Source organism: Oncorhynchus keta, chromosome 7 (genome assembly GCF_023373465.1).
Source record: "Oncorhynchus keta strain PuntledgeMale-10-30-2019 chromosome 7, Oket_V2, whole genome shotgun sequence".
Lineage (NCBI taxonomy): Eukaryota > Metazoa > Chordata > Actinopteri > Salmoniformes > Salmonidae > Oncorhynchus > Oncorhynchus keta.
The window spans coordinates 36,848,821-36,870,540 of record NC_068427.1 but is presented as its reverse complement, the minus strand read 5'-3'; the positions used below and the strand labels follow the sequence as shown (position 1 = coordinate 36,870,540).

Below are 21,720 nucleotides of genomic sequence, written 5' to 3'. Positions count from 1 at the left end.
TCTGCTTCATGGTTATTGTTTGAATGACAAGGGAAGCTGTCAGTGTCAATCAGTTACTCCAGCCAAACTTTGGTATTTTATTTTCTCTCTTTCTCTCTTCCTGTGATGCACAATATCTCTGTTGTCTGACTTGTGTGTTCAGCACACCCCTCTGTTTTCTTAAGCTTTGTGCGGCAGTCTCTCTGTTAGCAATTGGATTCTGTTTCTGTTCATGTTTCTGTTCAAATGGTTTTTAGGAGACAAACTTCCTTTAGCCCTCTGGATTCAGTCCTTCTCCCTATCATTTTCCTGTATATCTATTCGATCCATATCACATTGTCAGAGTGCTGTTGTTTTGCCCAGTCAGCCTTGCTGAGGAGGTGAAGCTGTTGTCATGGCAGCTCAACACAGCTGATCAACAAAAATATGGCAGTGTAATTGTACCACCATTCTACTGATCAACTAACATCAGTATAGCACACGGTGGCTTCATCCCAGGTAAGAGCTGGAGGGACAGAAGAGGGTTTAGACCTAATAATAAAACATTCCCAAGTGGACACTAGTCGACATTGGCATCCTTCCATCTGTGAGAGATAATGGGGAATACAGAAGCCAGGAGACCGCTGTAGTTATCATGCTGGTTGAAGCCAGGAGACTATTGTAGTTGTCATGCTGGTTGAAACCAGGAGACCATTGTAGTTGTCATGCTGGTTGAAGCCAGGAGACCATTGTAGTTGTCATGCTGGTTGAAGCCAGGAGACTATTGTAGTTGTCATGCTGGTTGAAGCCAGGAGACCATTGTAGATATCATGCTGGTTGAAGCCAGGAGACTATTGTAGTTGTCATGCTGGTTGAAGCCAGGAGACTATTGTAGTTGTCATGCTGGTTGAAGCCAGGAGACTATTGTAGTTGTCATGCTGGTTGAAGCCAGGAGACTATTGTAGTTGTCATGCTGGTTGAAACCAGGAGACCATTGTAGTTGTCATGCTGGTTGAAGCCAGGAGACCATTGTAGTTGTCACGCTGGTTGAAGCCAGGAGACTATTGTAGTTGTCATGCTGGTTGAAGCCAGGAGACCATTGTAGTTATCATGCTGGTTGAAGCCAGGAGACTATTGTAGTTGTCATGCTGGTTGAAGCCAGGAGACTATTGTAGTTGTCATGCTGGTTGAAGCCAGGAGACTATTGTAGTTGTCATGCTGGTTGAAGCCAGGAGACTATTGTAGTTGTCATGCTGGTTGAAGCCAGGAGACTATTGTAGTTGTCATGCAGGTTGAAGCCAGGAGACTATTGTAGTTGTCATGCTGGTTGAAGCCAGGAGACTATTGTAGTTATCATGCTGGTTGAAGCCAGGAGACTATTGTAGTTGTCATGCTGGTTGAAGCCAGGAGACCATTGTAGTTGTCATGCTGGTTGAAGCCAGGAGACTATTGTAGTTGTCATGCTGGTTGAAACCAGGAGACTATTGTAGTTGTCATGCTGGTTGTGGACTGGCTTTACAGTACATTGTGAGAGAATGCAACACCTTAGCAAGCACCTCCATCTACAATATATGTCTTGAAGAACACACATATCAACACTCTTCATGTGTTAAGTCACTGTGTTCACTTCATGTGTTTCTGTCTCCCTCCCAGGATTTTATTTTGTCATGGTCTCTCTGCTCCCAGACCCAAGCTCTGTAATCATATCATTCTGAGTGACACCTACTACATTGAGAATGCACAGCCATGGTCTCTCTGCTGCCAGACCCAAGCTCTGTAATAATATCATTCTGAGTGACACCTACTACATTGAGAATGCACAGCCATGGTCTCTCTGCTGCCAGACCCAAGCTCTGTAATAATATCATTCTGAGTGACACCTACTACATTGAGAATGCACAGCCATGGTTTCTCTGCTCCCAGACCCAAGCTCTGTAATAATATCATTCTGAGTGACACCTACTACATTGAGAATGCACAGCCATGGTTTCTCTGCTCCCAGACCCAAGCTCTGTAATAATATCATTCTGAGTGACACCTACTACATTGAGAATGCACAGCCATGGTTTCTCTGCTCCCAGACCCAAGCTCTGTAATAATATCATTCTGAGTGACACCTTTTACATTGAGAATGCACAGCCATGGTTTCTCTGCTCCCAGACCCAAGCTCTGTAATAATATCATTCTGAGTGACACCTACTACATTGAGAATGCACAGCCATGGTTTCTCTGCTCCCAGACCCAAGCTCTGTAATCATATCATTCTGAGTGACACCTACTACATTGAGAATGCACAGCCATGGTTTCTCTGCTCCCAGACCCAAGCTCTGTAATAATATCATTCTGAGTGACACCTTTTACATTGAGAATGCACAGCCATGGTTTCTCTGCTCCCAGACCCAAGCTCTGTAATAATATCATTCTGAGTGACACCTACTACATTGAGAATGCACAGCCATGGTTTCTCTGCTCCCTAACCCAAGCTCTGTAATCATATCATTCTGAGTGACACCTACTACATTGAGAATGCACAGCCATGGTTTCTCTGCTCCCAGACCCAAGCTCTGTAATAATATCATTCTGAGTGACACCTTTTACATTGAGAATGCACAGCCATGGTTTCTCTGCTCCCAGACCCAAGCTCTGTAATAATATCATTCTGAGTGACACCTACTACATTGAGAATGCACAGCCATGGTTTCTCTGCTCCCAGACCCAAGCTCTGTAATCATATCATTCTGAGTGACACCTACTACATTGAGAATGCACAGCCATGGTCTCTCTGCTCTCCTCTGCAGTAGTGTTCACATTTAGAACACTGAGAACTGATAGGAACCTTGTCCCATATCGCCTCAGGATGGTGGTTAGGCTGACTTAGTATTTTCAGATGTGGTAGGCAGAGCAGAGCACCGACCACCCATCTCCAATCAAGTGAAGAGCTAATTCAGCTGTTTTTGTAATAATGAGTTTTCTCTCTCCTAGATGGAATACATTCTCTGAAATGAGTACTACGCTATGCATTATGCATAGCTGGACCTGAGAGGACAGGCTGTGTGCTATGGGTACTGGATTTATCATTGAACTGCAAATTCATGGTTTGAAGTTACATGACAGTATGTGTGTGTGTGTGTAGCTGCTAGCTAGCATGTTTTTCAATCGTCTCATTAAATGAGCTGGTGCTACATGCACAGACATAAAACAATAAAACACACTAAATAGGTGGTCATTGAAGAGGTTTGACACCTGTCCTAACCCAACAAGCAGGTCCCGGCTCCAACATCTTCTAGCACAGCAATGTGCATGCTGATTAGGCCTACACATCTGATTTGTCCTGTCAGCGGTTGGAATTCCCACCCTGATCTCTTTTATGAGTGACCTTTTTAATGTCTGAGGTCAGTGGCTGTATATTATCAGCCTTCAGAGCTGGGGTGAAAGTGCCCCAAATTCTCCCCGTTACCACCTATCCCCACTGCCCTCAGACAAGTGAAATGGTTTCTTACAAGCACGGGGCATTTAGGCTATTTTAGGGTATTTTAGGGTCCCTACCAACCACATGATATCAGCAAGACTCAAACAACGGTCAGGCTCCAACAGTTATTTTCTCCAGAAAAGAGATGTCTTTGTTCAATAACATGGATGGTGTTTGTGAAAGGTTGACCAAAGATATCCCCTGTTCTCTTCATGTTTGGTTTTAAAGTTCATTGCTTTCAGGGCTAGCAAGGGGGGAGGGCAATGACCTCAAGACTTCCCACTACTTTTACATTTAATTTTTTACCCTTTTAAATGTATGGACTTTACAGTTTTTAAACTTTGGATATCCCTTTTCAACCATAAAAGTATACCATTTGTTTTTTAAACCACACAAAATTTTTTTTTTTTGTCCTCTCCTATTTCAGTGAGGAAGCCCAATTTGTCCTGTACAACTAGTAACGTTATGTCCTCCCAAAGAAGCGGCAGTTGGATCAGGCTGTAGCTCCCAGGTTTCTGTCATGTAGTGTCAGACATCCTGAATCAGCTGCTGACTGTTTGTTTGTAGGCCATGTTTGATGCCTTCACTTCCAGCAGAACATTAGTCATCATGTTGCAAACTGATGCATTTTTCTATCCTGTCAGACAGGTCTGTCCCGTGGCTGGAGCTGTGCTTCCTCTAGCCTGAGTGTGTGTGAGGGGAATGTGTGTGGTCAGCAGTCAGCCACAGTCCGTCCTCAGCCACAGTCGAGCCAACCCTGCCCTGCCCTGCCCTGCCCTGCCCCGCCTGGTGATGGTGATGGTGTGTCAGTTTCAGGGGAGAGGCTATAGTGGTAAATCCAGTTCAATTCAATCTATTTTTGACAGCAAAAAATATGTGGCTTTTGGGACCTGAATGCTAAAACATTCAAGAGATAAAGATGCTCAAAGTTGCCCCATTTTCCCATACCATACCATGAGGCATCCATGTGTTCATCACTGGAAAAGATAAACGGTTTAGATTAATATAATTAAAAATCTTACAAACAGGGTTGTCAAACTATTTTATCATTTATGATTATTATTATTATTTTTTATAAAATACATTTGCCTTTTTAAACATCTTAGGGCTGAGATCCCGTTAACGGGATCGATATCACAACAGCCAGTGAAAGTGCAGGGCGCCAAATTCAAAATAACAGAAATCTCATAATAAGAATTCCTCAAACATATCTTATACCATTTTAAAGGTAATCTTGTTGTTAATCCCACCACAGTGTCCGATTTCAAATAGGCTTTGCAGCGAAAGCACCACAAACGATTATGTTAGGTCAGAGCCAAGTCACAGAAAAACACCGCCATTTTTCCAGCCAAAGAGTGGCGTCACAAAAATCAGAAATAGAGATAGAAGTAATCACTAACCTTTGAAGATCTTCATCAGATGACACTCATAGGACTTCATGTTACACAATACATGTATGTTTTGTTCGATAAAGTTCATATTTATATAAAAAAAATCTCAGTATACATTGGGCGCATTATGTTCAGTAGTTCCAAAAACATCCTGTGATTTTGCAGAGAGCCACATCAATTTACAAAAATACTCATTATAAATGTTGATGATAATTCAAGTGTTATACATAGATAGATACACTTCTCCTCAATGCATTCTCTTCAAAAAAGCTTTACGGAAAAAGCAAACCATGCAATAATCTTAGTACGGCGCTCAGAGATCCAACAAGCCAAAAAGATATCCGCCATATTGTGCAGTCAACAGAAGTCAGAAATAACATTAGAAATATTCACTTACCTTTGATGATCTTCATCAGAATGCACTCCCAGGAATCCTAGTTCCACAATAAATGTTTGATTTGTACGATAATGTCCATAATTTATGTCCAAATAGCTACTTTTGTTAACACGCTTCGTGAGTTTTAATTTGTTTACCAAACGCGCTAACTAGTTGCAGACGAAATGTCAAAAAGTTCCGTTACAGTCCGTAGAAACATGTCAAACGATGTATATTGCTTGCTGTTTGGGGTTTTAGACTTTGAGATATCAGCTGATGTACAAAGGGCTATATAAATAAATTTGAATTGAAATGAATTGTATAGAATCAATCTTTAGGATTGTTTTTAACATAAAACTTCAATAATATTCCAACCTTTGTCTTTAGAAAAGCAAATGGAACGGGAGCTACCTCTCATGTGAATGCGCGTGACCAGCTTGTGACTGCTGGCAGACCTCTGACTCATTCCCCTCTCATTCAGCCCCCCTTTACAGAAGAAGCCTCAAACAAGTTTCTAAAGACGGTTGACATCTAGTGGAAGCCTTAGAAAGTGCAAGATGACCAATATCCCACTTTATCTTCGGTAGGGGCTGAGTTGCAAATCGACCAACCTCAGATTTCCCACTTCCTGGTTGGATTTTTTTCTCTGGTTTTTGCCTGCCATATAAGTTCTGTTATACTCACAGACATCATTCAAACAGTTTTATAAACTTCAGAGTGTTTTCTATCAAAATATACTAATAATATGCATATATTAGCAACTGGGACTGAGGAGCAGGCAGTTTACTCTGGGCACCTCTGGGCACCTTATTCATCCAAGCTACTCAATACTGCCCCCAGCCATAAGAAGTTAAAGGTCATGAACAGTCAAAATGATGTTTTTCATGAAACTGGATGATATTTGAAGGAAACCAGATCAAAGTAGGAAAAATTACTGTTGCTTTAATACTGAACAAAAATATAACGCAACATGCAACAATTTCAAAGATTTGACTGAGTTACAGTAAATTAAAATAAATAAATTAGGCCCAAATCATCCGGTTGGATGTACTGCCAAATTCTATAAAACAAGCATAGTAGGACTTCTTATAAGCTTCTGGGTTAGAGTCCCGCACCTTGAAAGCGGCAGCTTTTGACCCTCCAGCATGACAATGCCACCAGCCATACTGCTCGTTCTGTGCATGATTTCCTGCAAGACAGGAATGTCAGTGTTCTGCCATGGCCAGCAAAGAGCCCGGATCTCAATCTCATTGAGCACGTCTGGGATCTGTTGGATCGGAGGGTGAGGGCTAGGGCCATTCCCCCCCAGAAATGTCAGAGAACTTGCAGGTGCAGAACTGGCAAATCTGGTGCAGTCTATGAGGAGGAGCTGCACTGCAGTACTTAATGCAGCTGGTGGCCACACCAGATACTGACTGTTACTTTTGATTTTGACCCCCCTTTGTTCAGGGACACATTATTCAATTTCTGTTAGTCACATGTTTGTGGAACTTGTTCAGTTTATGTCTCAGTTGTTGAATCTTGTTATGTTCATACGAATATTTACACATGTTAATTTGGCTGAAAACAAATGCTGTTGGCAGTGAGAGGACGTTTCTTTTTTTTGCTGAGTTTAGCTGGAAGAGCAGACTCTTATTTTATTGTTTTCAATCCAGGAATTCAAGCTTGAATAGAGAGGCAGAAATGGTGCATTGTCTGTGTGAAGTGTACTGGAAACACTGGTGTGTGTGTGTGTGTGTGTGCGCGTTTCGTATACGCATGTTTACAAGTTTTTCCTCGACTCCGCTTTAGAACAGCTAGGCCAATTCCCCTTCAGGCTCCTGAGTATTGCCTGCTGACTAGTCTATCGCTGAGTCACTGTCCTGGGCTTCCAGGAACAACATACAGAGCAGCTGAAGTATAATATTATTGGCATCACTCAGTACCGTGCTGTCCCCAAGCACTGGTCGACGATAGAGCTGCACAATTCATCCAATTCACATCGAAATCGCAATATTGATGTGCAATATCCGTATCGCAAGAGATGGCCGAGCCATATCTCAATATTTTGAAACTCCACTCAGCCATGTGCAGCATACATTTGAATAGTTTACTCTGTCATCTCACCCCCTGTCACTCAACCTGCACAGTTCCTCCTCCTCCTTGCTGTTGATTCGATCTAAATTTGCATGCTGTTTTGTTAGGTCAAGTGATGTCAACACATTGTTCCAAACGAGAACAATTATGCTTTCCACTTTGCTTCTTAATATAAATCATGTTATTTCTATGATTCCAACAGTTCACCCAAAGTGTTTTGATCTATATCGCAAGTCAAATCGCAATCTGTAACAATGAGATTTTTTGCACATTTCGTGCAGCTGTAGTTTAGTATCAGTCCACTCAAACCTCTGCTCTGACTCCCACCCCAGCTGGTAAACCGTTGATGTTGTAGTGTAAGGGAGGGAACTAGGGTCAGGAATCCAGACCAATGACAGGGTGTTAGGTAACTACTGTATAGCTCTGCCTCTGGGCTCTGTCTGTCCAGACAGCACAGGCTGGCTAACTGGCTGGCTTTCTCTTCTCCTCCAGACACCGCTCAGCCCAGCTGTTCCCCTGACTCATAGAAAATGACTGCAGTGAGGGAGGGAGAGCCCATAGTGTGTGTGTCTGTGCGCGTGCGAATTAATCTGCAATACACCCATGCCTGTCTGATCTAATATGTCCTTCTACTGTCTCAACAGACAAGGGAGGGAGGAGGTTGTGTTTGTGTGTTTGTGTGTGTATAGTGTCAGGCCACTGGGAATAAAATAAAAGTCTCAAAGCGAATGGGCTTTGCCATGATTCAATCTAAGCCTGGTCCAGCCACATCAGATGAGAGCAGAGGGAGAATCCTTATTTTCCATGACTCATGACACAGCGATGAGTAGCAGACACGTTTAAGTGAATGAGATGTCATTAAGTGGTCCATTATAATGGATTGTGGGACGAGAGGTAACCACCCATCCTGTAGTATTGGAGAACACATCTAGCTGGCTATACCAAGCTAGCACTACTGGCTGGGGCCTTTTGCTTTGTTTGACATGTCTTACTGCCAGGAGGATAGGCATGGAATCATCTAATGTCCCCTTCCTTGTTTATCCATGTCATATAGAGATCTACTGTGTGTAGGACTGTAGGTTCTGCTTGTCATAGAATTTTAGGAGTTGTTCATCCTCTCAGCCAGCTGATGGCAATGATGCCACTGTATGCTACGAATGGCTACAGTACTGTAGAGAGAGAGATGCAGAGCTGCAGGTTTAATGGGGACTGAGGTGAGATTATTTTACCAGCGTGTCAGACAGGATGGCCACCAGCCTCAGTGTCCTGGAGCCTCTATCTCCGGGTGGAGATCCATACTCGGCTCCTCACTAGTCAGCCAAGGTGAACAAATGAACCTGAATGCAGGGAAAGTAGAACAACAGTCCCAGCCAGTCTGCTAGCTTGTCTCAAAATGTCAACATACCCCTAGTTAAAGTCAGTGAGAGGAGCAATATAAGAGAAGGCCATGTTATGTTGAAATGAAGTGTAGAGCAGCCATGATGAAGGGAGAAATCCCTACTATTATCAGCCCTGAGCCAGGGGGAGGCGGGGGATGCTGTGGGAAGGGAGGGCCTGGGGGTGAGACAGGAGGGGGAGGCAGTATAGCCATCTGTCTGTCTGTAGGGAGTAGGAGAGGTCTGTTTCTCTCTGGGGGTGGAGACTAGCTTGGGCTAGACTGACTGGACGGGTGGATGGATCAGGCTGGAGAGGCCCAGGCAGAGGAAGAGTGAGGAAACACTCACTCACTCACTCACTCACTCACTCACTCACTCACTCACTCACTCACTCACTCACTCACTCACTCACTCACTCACTCACTCACTCACTCACTCATACGCAGGCAGGGAGGGGGAGGCAGGCGGAAGACAGGCGGAGAGGGGTGAGGCAGGGAGGGAGGTTGCACTGCAGCAGCCATCCTCCACCCTCCTCTCCCCATGATGACCAAGTGTGTGTCTTTTGTGGGCTTGTATTACTATCCTAGTGGTTCCTGGAAATCCCTGAAAGGACAGTAAAAGTAAGTAAAACATTTCCCAGGTCACCACGAGGACAAAGGCTTTTTAGGTTTAGGGGTTAGGTTTAGGGTTCTAAATGGGGTAAGCAGATTCTAAGATGAGTAGTTTGTGACCCATAGAGAATCTACATTTCCCTCAGAGAAGAGACTGAATGTAGTTGAAATCAGAGCTGCAATTTGGGGCTCTTTGTAATGTTGTCCTCTCCTCTGGACATCCAGTTTTAGTTCTCCAGACCTTTTTGTTTTAGGCTTGTCATCAGTTTAATTACTGTAATTCCCTTTCATCTGCAGATGAGAACAAAGGATCAGGATTATGCCCCCAGGGCAGACATGCCTGCTGCTGGTAGTGTTCTAGTAAACCTGAACCAGTCTCCAGCCTAAACTGAGGAAAGGAGCGCTGTTAATTGTGCTACATATGATACGGAAGCTGTGAAATTGGATAACATAGGTCGGTCGTGTCTGTTGCTGGCTGCCTGGACTATGCAACACTGTTACTTCCTACACTTCTATCACACTCACCAGTAGATGGCAGTGTTCATCAATGCTGCAGGGTTCATTGCGCGGAGTTGTATTTTATTTACAAGATTGAAAGTTTCAAAAATTGCACCATGGCCGGCACAAGCTCAGGTGATGCTTATGTGTTGTTATGGTGTTAACAGGGCTACTCTCACTAGATGTTCGTTGAGCAGCTCTCTCACCCCATGACAAGGACAGCTAACTATTTGGGGGCACAGTGCTTTTACCTGACATCAGCCATGGTTTTTCCCATGGTGACTGGCAACTTTTCCCATGGTGACTGGCAACTTTTCCCATGGTGACTGGCAACTTTTCCCATGTTGACTGGCAACTTTTCCCATGGTGACTGGCAACTTTTCCCATGGTGACTGGCAACTTTTCCCATGGTGACTGGCAACTTTTCCCATGTTGACTGGCAACTTTTCCCATGGTGACTTTTCCCATGGTGACTGTCAACTTTTCCCATGTTGACTGTCAACTTTTCCCATGGTGACTGTCAACTTTTCCCATGGTGACTGTCAACTTTTCCCATGGTGACTGGCAACTTTTCCCATGTTGACTGGAAACTTTTCCCATGGTGACTCTTTTCCCATGGTGACTGGAAACTTTTCCCATGGTGACTGGAAACTTTTCCCATGGTGACTGGAAACTTTTCCCATGTTGACTCCCATGGTGAAACTTTTCCCATGGTGACTGGAAACTTTTCCCATGTTGACTGGCAACTTTTCCCATGGTGACTGTCAACTTTTCCCATGTTGACTGTCAACTTTTCCCATGGTGACTGGTCATGGTGACTGGCAACTTTTCCCATGGTGACTTTTCCCATGTTGACTGGCAACTTTTCCCATGGTGACTGGCAACTTTTCCCATGTTGACTGGCAACTTTTCCCATGGTGACTGGCAACTTTTCCCATGGTGACTGGCAACTTTTCCCATGTTGACTGGCAACTTTTCCCATGGTGACTGGCAACTTTTCCCATGGTGACTGGCAACTTTTCCCATGGTGACTGGCAACTTTTCCCATGGTGACTGGAAACTTTTCCCATGTTGACTGGCAACTTTTCCCATGGTGACTGGCAACTTTTCCCATGGTGACTGGAAACTTTTCCCATGGTGACTGGCAACTTTTCCCATGGTGACTGGAAACTTTTCCCATGGTGACTGGAAACTTTTCCCATGTTGACTGGCAACTTTTCCCATGGTGACTGGAAACTTTTCCCATGGTGACTGGAAACTTTTCCCATGGTGACTGGAAACTTTTCCCATGGTGACTGGCAACTTTTCCCATGGTGACTGGCAACTTTTCCCATGGTGACTGGCAACTTTTCCCATGGTGACTGGCAACCTTTTCCCATGGTGACTGGCAACTTTTCCCATGGTGACTGGCAACCTTTTCCCATGGTGACTGGCAACCTTTTCCCATGGTGACTGGCAACCTTTTCCCATGGTGACTGGCAACTTTTCCCATGGTGACTGGCAACCTTTTCCCATGGTGACTGGAAACTTTTCCCATGGTGACTGGCAACTTTTCCCATGGTGACTGGCAACTTTTCCCATGGTGACTGGCAACTTTTCCCATGGTGACTGGAAACTTTTCCCATGGTGACTGGAAACTTTTCCCATGGTGACTGGAAACTTTTCCCATGGTGACTGGAAACTTTTCCCATGGTGACTGGCAACTTTTCCCATGGTGACTGGCAACTTTTCCCATGGTGACTGGCAACTTTTCCCATGGTGACTGGCAACTTTTCCCATGGTGACTGGCAACCTTTTCAAATGAGTTTTCTATGGCAGCACTGTACAAAAGTTGTAATAAGTCAATATTACATGTTTCAGAGTGGCAGCATCATACATGGTCCTTTTTTCAGCAGATAGAGTGATTATATTTCAGTTTACCCTCAACCCTTTGTGAAACTAATTTGCATACTGGACTGAATCAGAAGGAATTGTTTATTGTTAGATTGTTTAATGTTGTTAAAAAGAGATAATTTAAGATGTTGTTTTATTTATTTCGATGTACTTTTATTTCATATGTTGTCATTTTGTATTTTTGTTTATTCAAAATGTTCTCCTTTTGTGTTTTCCAGGTGGCTTTGCTTGGAATAGACCTTTTATCTGTCCTAGTGACAAGGTTACAGGACCGATTTAGGAACCATGTGGGAACAGGTGAGATAGTGTCATTTTATTATCTTAAAAAATATCACTTTCTTCATGGTTAAAGGAGTTCAAATAAAAGATTGTTTTAGATTTCTAGACAAAATGCCTGACTAAAAAACGCTTGTATCCCTGCCTTGACTAAACGTTTGAGCTCCATTGGATTTTAACTCAACGTCCACATCTTTAGATAGCAATGCTAACCCTTCCCCTGTCTTCTCTTCTCTCCCCTGTCTTCTCTTCTCTCCCCTGTCTTCTCTTCTCTCCCCTGTGTGTTCATCCCTCTCCCCTGTGTGTCCATCCCTCTCCCCTGTGTGTCCATCCTTCTCCCCTGTGTGTCCATCCCTCTCCCCTGTCTTCTCTTCTCTCCCCTGTGTGTCCATCCCTCTCCCCTGTGTGTCCATCCCTCTCCCCTGTGTGTCCATCCCTCTCCCCTGTGTGTCCATCCCTCTCCCCTGTGTGTCCATCCCTCTCCCCTGTGTGTCCATCCCTCTCCCCTGTGTGTCCATCCCTCTCCCCTGTGTGTCCATCCCTCTCCCCTGTGTGTCCATCCCTCTCCCCTGTGTGTCCATCCCTCTCTCCTGTGTGTCCCCCATCCCTCTCCCTGTGTGTCCATCCCTCTCCCCTGTGTGTCCATCCCTCTCCCCTGTGTGTCCATCCCTCTCCCCTGTGTGTCTATCCCTCTCCCCTGTGTGTCCATCCCTCTCCCCTGTGTGTCCATCCCTCTCCCCTGTGTGTCTATCCCTCTCCCCTGTGTGTCCATCCCTCTCCCCTGTGTGTCCATCCCTCTCCCCTGTGTGTCTATCCCTCTCCCCTGTGTGTCCATCCCTCTCCCCTGTGTGTCCATCCCTCTCCCCTGTGTGTCCATCCCTCTCCCCTGTGTGTCCATCCCTCTCCCCTGTGTGTCCATCCCTCTCCCCTGTGTGTCCATCCCTCTCCCCTGTGTGTCTATCCCTCTCCCCTGTGTGTCCATCCCTCTCCCCTGTGTGTTCATCCCTCTCCCCTGTGTGTCTATCCCTCTCCCCTGTGTGTCCATCCCTCTCCCCTGTGTGTCCATCCCTCTCCCCTGTGTGTCTATCCCTCTCCCCTGTGTGTCTATCCCTCTCCCCTGTGTGTCTATCCCTCTCCCCTGTGTGTCTATCCCTCTCCCCTGTGTGTCTATCCCTCTCCCCTGTGTGTCCATCCCTCTCCCCTGTGTGTCCATCCCTCTACCCTGTGTGTCCATCCCTCTCCCCTGTGTGTCCATCCCTCTCCCCTGTGTGTCTCCAGTACTGCCCAGTCTGATAGATCGTCTGGGGGATTCCAAAGACCAAGTCAGAGACCAAGATCAAATCCTGCTGTTGAAGATCATGGAGCAGGCTGCCACCCCACAGGTATGTGTGCGCACACACACACACACACACACACACACACACACACACACACACACACACACACACACACACACACACACACACCCCACAGGTGGAGCTTTCCTGGGCTAACATGTCCTCATAGACGAGTTATTGACAAAGGTCTTGAGTCAATCCCACAATTCCTTCCCAGTTCCCTGTTGATTCATTCCTGAGTCCCAGGTAGGTTTTGATTCCTGACTCGATTGTATGTTACTTGATATGACCTGATCCGTGACAAAAAGCTATTTGATTGTTGACCTGGTGCAAATATCCTGTCCTCTCCTCCCCAGTACGTGTGGGACAGAATGCTGGGAGGCTTCAAACACAAGAACAACAGGACCAGAGAGGGAGTGTGCCTTTGTCTCATCTCAACGCTCAACATGTAAGACTGCCTGGCCTCTCAATCACCCATCTATCAATCTGTCTGTTCTTACTATACAACAGATTGTCATTAGAGCTCTCGGCTGATCTCTTTTACCATTGCTCATGTTTTTCCATCATTCCTTCGTCACAGGCAAGGTAAGATTCAATATACATTTTTAGATTTCTCCTTTCTAATACTCTGATAGCAATGTAATTGTAGCTGACTGCCGAGAGCATGGATGAGGCTGGTTTGATTTAAAATGTGTCAATATTATCTCATGTGTATCATAGGGAATTTTAAAATGTTATTATGGTAAGGTCTTTATTGTCAGGAGTCTATTTGCAGTGATGCTGATGCTTACCTATGATGTCATTGCTTTCTCTCTCTCTTCCTCTTTGTTCTTCCAGGTACGGAGCCCAAGGCTTAACCCTCAGTAAAATAGTCCCTCACATATGCAATCTACTAGGAGATCCCACCAGTCAGGTGCGTTTGCTGTGTCATGAATCAGTTTATTACACTGCTGGTCAGGGAGGGAGAGGGAGTGGGCCTCTAGCACAGATGGACACAAAGGCATTTCTACAGGGACATGACGCCCCCTAGTGGCAGCCACAGAACAGAACAGTGCTATCTTTTGGGGGATGCAGGGTAATGATTCTGTTCAGCGACTGTTTCAAGATCTGCTAAACAAATCATATTAGTGTTGGCGTTTACACATCTGTGAGTGAATGGGAGTTGCATTCTGTCCGTAGATAAAGACATTTTCATATTCTATTGTAGTCCTGTTAGGGCATGTTCTAGATGAACTTTGAACCTCCCCCTGGTGTCCTTAGGTGAGAGACGGAGCTATGGGCTGCCTGGTGGAGATCTACAGACATGTGGGGGAGAGGGTGAGGATGGACCTCAGCAAGAAGGGCCTACCACAGTCACGGTATGATGAACATTCTTCCTCTGTCTTTCTGTGTCTCTGCCTGTCTCTGTCTGCCTGTCTCTCTGTCTGTCACTCTGATTGTCTGTCACTGATTCTCGGTGTCTGTCTCTGTCTCTCACCCCCCCCTCCCTCCCTCCCTCCCCCCCCCTCCCCCTCCCTCCCTCCCCCCTCCCCCCTCCCTCCCTCCCTCCCTCCCTCCCTCCCTCCCTCCCTCCCTCCCTCCCTCCCTCCCTCCCTCCCTCCCTCCCTCCCAGGGATAAATAAATAAACATAAATATGGGTTGTATTTACAATGGTGTTTGTTCTTCACTGGTTGCCCTTTTCTTGTGGCAACAGGTCACAAATCTTGCTGCTGTGACAGCAGACAGTGGTATTTCACCCAATAGTATTTCACCCTATAGTTTATCAAAATTGAATTTGTTTTCGAATCCTTTGTGGGTCTGTGTCATCTGATGGGAATATGTGTCTCTAATATGGTCATAAATTTGACAGGAGGTTAGTGCAGCTCAGTTTCCAACTCATTCTCTCTCTCTCAACATGATGGTAGTGGGAGTGACAGAGACGATGGTTATGATGACTCAGCCTGGGCTCTAACTAAGTGTTTGAGTGGGTCTGGGCAGCAGATTGATTCACTCCCAATTGTCTCTTTGGTTGAGAGTTAAAGTCGAATAGCTGTTCCTGGAACCATTCCGACTGGGGCATCTGTCTCTCTGATCGTCCCCTGTTTAGTTTACTACTGTTCCCCCTTTTTAGTTTGGTTTACTACCATGTCAACATGCAATGCACTCTGTGAAGAAGGTGGCCCATCCTCCTTGATCTCAGTTTGTCACTATGAACTGTTTTTCACAGTCAGTCTTCCTCTTACATCCCACATTGTTGATCCTTGCAATTGCTCCTACCCACTCTTCATTGTTGTAGGTAGTATTACAAAACTATTTCCCAGACCCAAAGGGAAGAGATGACTCTTTATAAAGGGAGCTTGAAGGGGCATGGTTGGAGGAGGGATAAGCTCCTTTAGTCTCCCTTTAGGAGTGCTTCCTCTGCCTATGATTAGATTGGTTCTGGGCCCGGGGCATGGTGGGTGCTGAGGCTCTCTAGTGCCCACCTGTGCCCTCCTCCTGTCTGTAGGAACATTCTTAATCCATTTCCTCCAAGAGATCCATGAGCAATTAAAAAGCATTTTGTTATATCCAGTTAAACACTAACTAAGTCTTCTTATCGATATGTTCACATTGGAGTTTCCTGCTATTTCCTCCAAGCAGTGTGCGTTGTGTTTATTTGACTCAATGTGTTCTTAACAACGATTTGAGTACATCAATGTCTACCACAGTAGTGCATGTGATTTAAAAAGCCTATGTTGCAAACAGTGTGAGAATGTCAAATTCTAATTTGGGCAATTTAGCAAGCTACCTTCTGTGGGAAAAGGGATGGGGATATTGGCTTAGGACTGTATTATATTTGAAAAGAAAGAGAGAAGCAAATGCAAATTTTGTAAAATAGCATTAGAATGAAAAAGGTTTAGCTGACAGCTTCTAGTTTTGGCCTCATTTCCAAGTCAAAGTGACTCAATAGAAATCTGGAGGGATTAAATCTACACAGCATTTTCACTAACTGACACCAAATAAAGTCCTGCCTCATTTGATCCGTAAAGGCGCCCGCATGCCTCCCATCTGTAACAGTTTGTGCATACGTTATGAGGACATTTTATGACGTTATTGTTCGTTTTGGTCTTCGGTAAGGGTTTTTTCGGCTGTTTGTGCGCACACACAATTGTTTTTGGAGGCAAGCCGAAGTTCGGAGCCGATATCTACACCCCTTCGTTACTCATTGGTCAACAGTAGGGATCCTTAAATGAAGTGTTTGTTGTCATTCAATGATAGACTACCCGTTTTCATGCACATTTTGAGAAATTAGAAATACTGCACCAAACACCTTAGTTCGATGTAAAATTACGCAACTAAGATCTCTGCAGAAATGTAAAAATCAATTACATATTTAGATTAATACGGACTATTTTGAGGAAGTGTATATTAGCAAAGTGTCTCAAGATGGACAAACGTTACCGAGTCCTGCCGGAGCTTTTTCAATTTGAGAATACATGAGCTGGATCAATGTCCCGCAAGATGATGATAACAGAACTGAATATAACAGCATAGTATGCCTATAATGTTACTCTTACGCCAAAAACGCCTCATTTCAAATGAGATTTTTTTGGGATGGTTAGATGAAGCTGAATAGCGGCATTTCTTTCTCATGCGGTCAAAACTCAACAGCGCATCAAATCAAATGTCATTTATCACATTCGCCGAACACAACTTTACAGTGAAATGCTTGTTTATGAACCTTTCGCAAAGATGCAGAGTTTAGAAAATAATAATATAAAATACTAACTAACACGAGGAATAAAATAAAATACGCAAAACTTGGAGCTATATACAGGGAGTACCAGTATATACAGGGAGTACCAGTACCATATCAATGTGCAAGGGTATGAGGTAATTGAGTTAGATATTTACAAGAAGCCAGAGTAGTGACGAGGTATCAGGATAGATAATATTCAGAGTAAAATAAAGAACAGCAGCAGCAGCAAATAATGAGTGTAAATGTGTGTATACAGTTGAAATCGGAACTTTACATACACTTAGGTGGAAGTCATTTAAACTAGTTTTTCAACCACTCCACACATTTCTCGTTTTATTTTTTATTTTATTTTATTTCACCTTTATTTAACCAGGTAGGCTAGTTGAGAACAAGTTCTCATTTGCAACTGCGACCTGGCCAAGATAAAGCATAGCAGTGTGAACAGACAACACAAGAGTTACACATGGAGTAAACAATTAACAAGTCAATAACACAGTAGAAAAAAAGGGGAGTCTATATACAATGTGTGCAAAAGGCATGAGGAGGTAGGCGAATAATTACAATTTTGCAGATTAACACTGGAGTGATAAATGATCAGATGGTCATGTACAGGTAGAGATATTGGTGTGCAAAAGAGCAGAAAAGTAAATAAATAAAACAGTACGGGGATGAGGTAGGTGAAATGGGTGGGCTATTTACCAATAGACTATGTACAGCTGCAGCGATCGGTTAGCTGCTCAGATAGCTGATGTTTGAAGTTGGTGAGGGAGATAAAAGTCTCCAACTTCAGCGATTTTTGCAATTCGTTCCAGTCACAGGCAGCAGAGTACTGGAACGAAAGGCGGCCAAATGAGGTGTTGGCTTTAGGGATGATCAATGAGATGCACCTGCTGGAGCGCCTGCTACGGATGGGTGTTGCCATCGTGACCAGTGAACTGAGATAAGGCGGAGCTTTACCTAGCATGGACTTGTAGATGACCTGGAGCCAGTGGGTCTGGCGACGAATATGTAGCGAGGGCCATAAGGTGCTTTAGTGACAAAACGGATGGCACTGTGATAGACTGCATCCAGTTTGCTGAGTAGAGTGTTGGAAGCCATTTTGTAGATGACATCGCCGAAGTCGAGGATCGGTAGGATAGTCAGTTTTACTAGGGTAAGCTTGGCGGCGTGAGTGAAGGAGGCTTTTTTTTTGCTGAATAGAAAGCCGACTCTTGATTTGATTTTCGATTGGAGATGTTTGATATGAGTCTGGAAGGAGAGTTTGCAGTCTAGCCAGACACCTAGGTACTTATAGATGTCCACATATTCAAGGTCAGAACCATCCAGGGTGGTGATGCTAGTCGGGCATGCGGGTGCAGGCAGCGATCGGTTGAAAAGCATGCATTTGGTTTTACTAGCGTTTAAGAGCAGTTGGAGGCCACGGAAGGAGTGTTGTATGGCATTGAAGCTCGTTTGACGGTTAGATAGCACAGTGTCCAATGACGGGCCGAAAGTATATAGAATGGTGTCGTCTGCGTAGAGGTGGATCAGGGAATCGCCCGCAGCAAGAGCAACATCATTGATATATACAGAGAAAAGAGTCGGCCCGAGAATTGAACCCCGTGGCACCCCCATAGAGACTGCCAGAGGACCGGACAGCATGCCCTCCGATTTGACACACTGAACTCTGTCTGCAAAGTAATTGGTGAACCAGGCAAGGCAGTCATCCGAAAAACCGAGGCTACTGAGTCTGCCGATAAGAATATGGTGATTGACAGAGTCGAAGGCCTTGGCAAGGTCGATGAAGACGGCTGCACAGTACTGTCTTTTATCGATGGCGGTTATGATATCGTTTAGTACCTTGAGTGTGGCTGAGGTGCACCCGTGACCGGCTCGGAAACCAGATTGCACAGCGGAGAAGGTACGGTGGGATTCGAGATGGTCAGTGACCTGTTTGTTGACTTGGCTTTCGAAGACCTTAGATAGGCAGGGCAGGATGGATATAGGTCTGTAACAGTTTGGGTCCAGGGTGTCTCCCCCTTCGAAGAGGGGGAGTTAACAAATGATAGTTTTTGAAAGTTGCTTAGGACATCTACTTTGTGCATGACACAAGTCATTTTTCCAACAATTGATTATGGACAGATTATTTCACTTAAAATGTATTGCATCACAATTCCAGTGGGTCAGAAGTTTACATACACTAAGTTGACTGTGCCTTTTAAACAGCTTGGAAAATTACAGAAAATGATGTCATTGCTTTAGAATCTTCTGATAGGCTAATTGACATCATTTGAGTCAATTGGGGGTGTACCTGTGGATGTATTTCAAGGCCTACATTCAAGTGCCTCTTTGCTTGACATCATGGCAAAATCAAAAGAAATCAGCCAAGACCTCAGAAAATGAATTGTAGACCTCCACAAGTCTAGTTCATCCTTGGGAGCAATTTCCAAACGCCTGAAGGTACCACGTTCATCTGTACAAACAATAGTACGCACGTATAAACACCATGGGACCACTCAGCCGTCATACTGCTCAGGAAGGAGACGCGTTCGGTCTCCTAGAGATTAATGTACTTTGCTGCGAAAAGTGCAAATCAATCCCAGAACAACAGCAAAGGACCTTGTGAAGATGCTGGAGGAAACAGGTACAAAAGTATTTATAGCCACAGTAAAACGAGTCCAATATCGACATAACCTGAAAGGCCGCTCAGCAAGGAAGAAGTCACTACTCCAAAACCGCCATAAAAAAGCCACACTACGGTTTGCAACTGCACATGCGGACAAAGATTGTATTTTCTTGAGAAATATCCTCTGGTCTGATGAAACAAAAATAAACTTTTTGGCCATAATGACCATCGTTATGTTTGGAGGATAAAGGGGGAGGCTTGCAAGCCGAAGAACACCATCCCAACCGTGAAGCACGGGTTGGCAGCATCATGTTGTCGGGGTACTTTGCTGCAGACCGCCTGATATAGAGGTCCTGGATGGCAGGTAGCTCAGCCCCAGTGATGTACTGGGCTGTTCGCACCACCCTTTGTAGCGCTTTGCGGTCAAGTGGTGAGGCAGCTTGTCAAGTTGCTGTAGAACCTTTTGAGGATCTGAGGGCCCATGACAATTCTTTTCAGCCTCTTGAGGGGAAAGAGGTGCTGCCGTGCCCTCTTCACGACTGTGCGGGTGTGTGTGGACCATGTTAAGTGATGCGTGCCACTAGGCAGGATATATTTTCTTTGATATGAAACGAAAAACAAGAAAAGCTAATAGTTTAGTGGTCCTTCTGTAGCTCAGTTGGTAGAGCATGGCGCTTGTAACGCCAGGGTAGTGGGTTCGATCCCCGGGACCACCCATACGTAGAATGTATGCACACATGACTGTAAGTCGCTTTGGATAAAAGCGTCTGCTAAATGGCATATATTTAACACCATCTGCTCTAATTCACTCCCCAAACAGTCGTTTCAGAAGATCTAAATGCATTTTCCCATGAAACTGATTGACATCAATGATTTTCATGCAGACATAGTTTGGACAATTCACCGCGACAACCTGAGGAATTATCATTCACGATTGACAGTGATGGCCTATTTTGAAATGAAATATGCCTAATTTGGTGTTTTGAAGGTACTACAAATATAACATTTTCTTGAGACAATGTGTGGGCATAGGTCAAATGTTGCAATTAGAAGATGCTTTTTATGCATATACTATAATAATATTCTGTCGGTACAAATTTCATTTGAAATATTATGACCTAAACAGTAGCACTACACCACTAGGGTGACTTGGAGGAAATTGTATTCGGTATTAGATTCTATCAGTCCTGCCTTTTTAGGTTTTCCCTCCACATTCTTTGGGCCAAGGTCGTTCCAAACGCTCATTCTACCTATTAAATGCTCATCTACCAGTTCTATGTGGTCTAGTTTGGCTCTCTGTTCTTTCTTCTGAATAGGCCAGAGGGAAATGTGTTCTCTGACAGGTACAGATCCATAATGTCGGGTGAATCAGTGAGAAGGCTATTCACCTTCCTGTTTCTTTTTCAGTTTTCTGACCTGTTTTCTCTCTTTTCTCTTCCTTCCTTCCTTCCTTCCTTCCTTCCTTCCTTCCTTCCTTCCTTCCTTCCTTCCTTCCCTCTTCTCTTCCTTCCTTTCCCCTTCTCTTCCTTCCTTTCCCCTTCTCTTCCTTCCTTTCCTCTTCTCTTCCTTCCTTTCCTCTTCTCTTCCTTCCTTTCCTCTTCTCTTCCTTCCTTTCCTTTCCCCTTCTCTTCCTTCCTTTCCCCTTCTCTTCCTTCCTTTCCCCTTCTCTTCCTTCATTTCCTCTTCTCTTCCTTCTTTCCTTCCTTCCTTTCCTCTTCTCTTCCTTCCTTTCCTCTTCTCTTCCTTCCTTTCTTCTCTTCCTTCCTTTCCCCTTCTCTTCCTTCCTTTCCCCTTCTCTTCCTTCCTTTCCTCTTCTCTTCCTTCCTTTCCTCTTCTCTTCCTTCCTTTCCCCTTCTCTTCCTTCCTTTCCCCTTCTCTTCCTTCCTTTCCCCTTCTCTTCCTTCCTTTCCTCTTCTCTTCCTTCCTTTCCTCTTCTCTTCCTTCCTTTCCCCTTCTCTTCCTTCCTTTCCTTGTTTTATTCCTCTGCAGGTTGAATATAACCTTCTGCTCCTCTCCTCTGCAGGTTGAATATAACCTTCTGCTCCTCTCCTCTGCAGGTTGAATATAACCTTCTGCTCCTCTCCTCTGCAGGTTGAATATAACCTTCTGCTCCTCTCCTCTGCAGGTTGAATATA

At 44.6% G+C, this 21,720-nt stretch overlaps 1 protein-coding gene and 1 non-coding gene across 14 annotated transcripts in view; one reads left to right on the top strand and one right to left on the bottom strand.

Moving 5' to 3' along the window:
- LOC118386337 (CLIP-associating protein 1-like) overlaps window positions 1-21,720 on the top strand; it is a 121,468-nt gene that overhangs the window by 28,809 nt on the left and 70,939 nt on the right. For all 13 annotated transcript variants that reach the window (XM_052522717.1, XM_052522707.1, XM_052522716.1 and 10 more), the window contains exons 3-7: window positions 11,867-11,945; window positions 13,203-13,306; window positions 13,618-13,709; window positions 14,099-14,174; window positions 14,522-14,619. In XM_052522717.1, the coding sequence (XP_052378677.1) occupies window positions 11,867-11,945; window positions 13,203-13,306; window positions 13,618-13,709; window positions 14,099-14,174; window positions 14,522-14,619 (449 nt within the window). The remainder of the gene's footprint in view (window positions 1-11,866; window positions 11,946-13,202; window positions 13,307-13,617; window positions 13,710-14,098; window positions 14,175-14,521; window positions 14,620-21,720) is intronic.
- On the bottom strand, window positions 9,854-9,978 carry LOC118386553 (U4atac minor spliceosomal RNA). The gene has a single exon (XR_004826258.1). It is a non-coding gene; the product is annotated as a U4atac minor spliceosomal RNA (small nuclear RNA).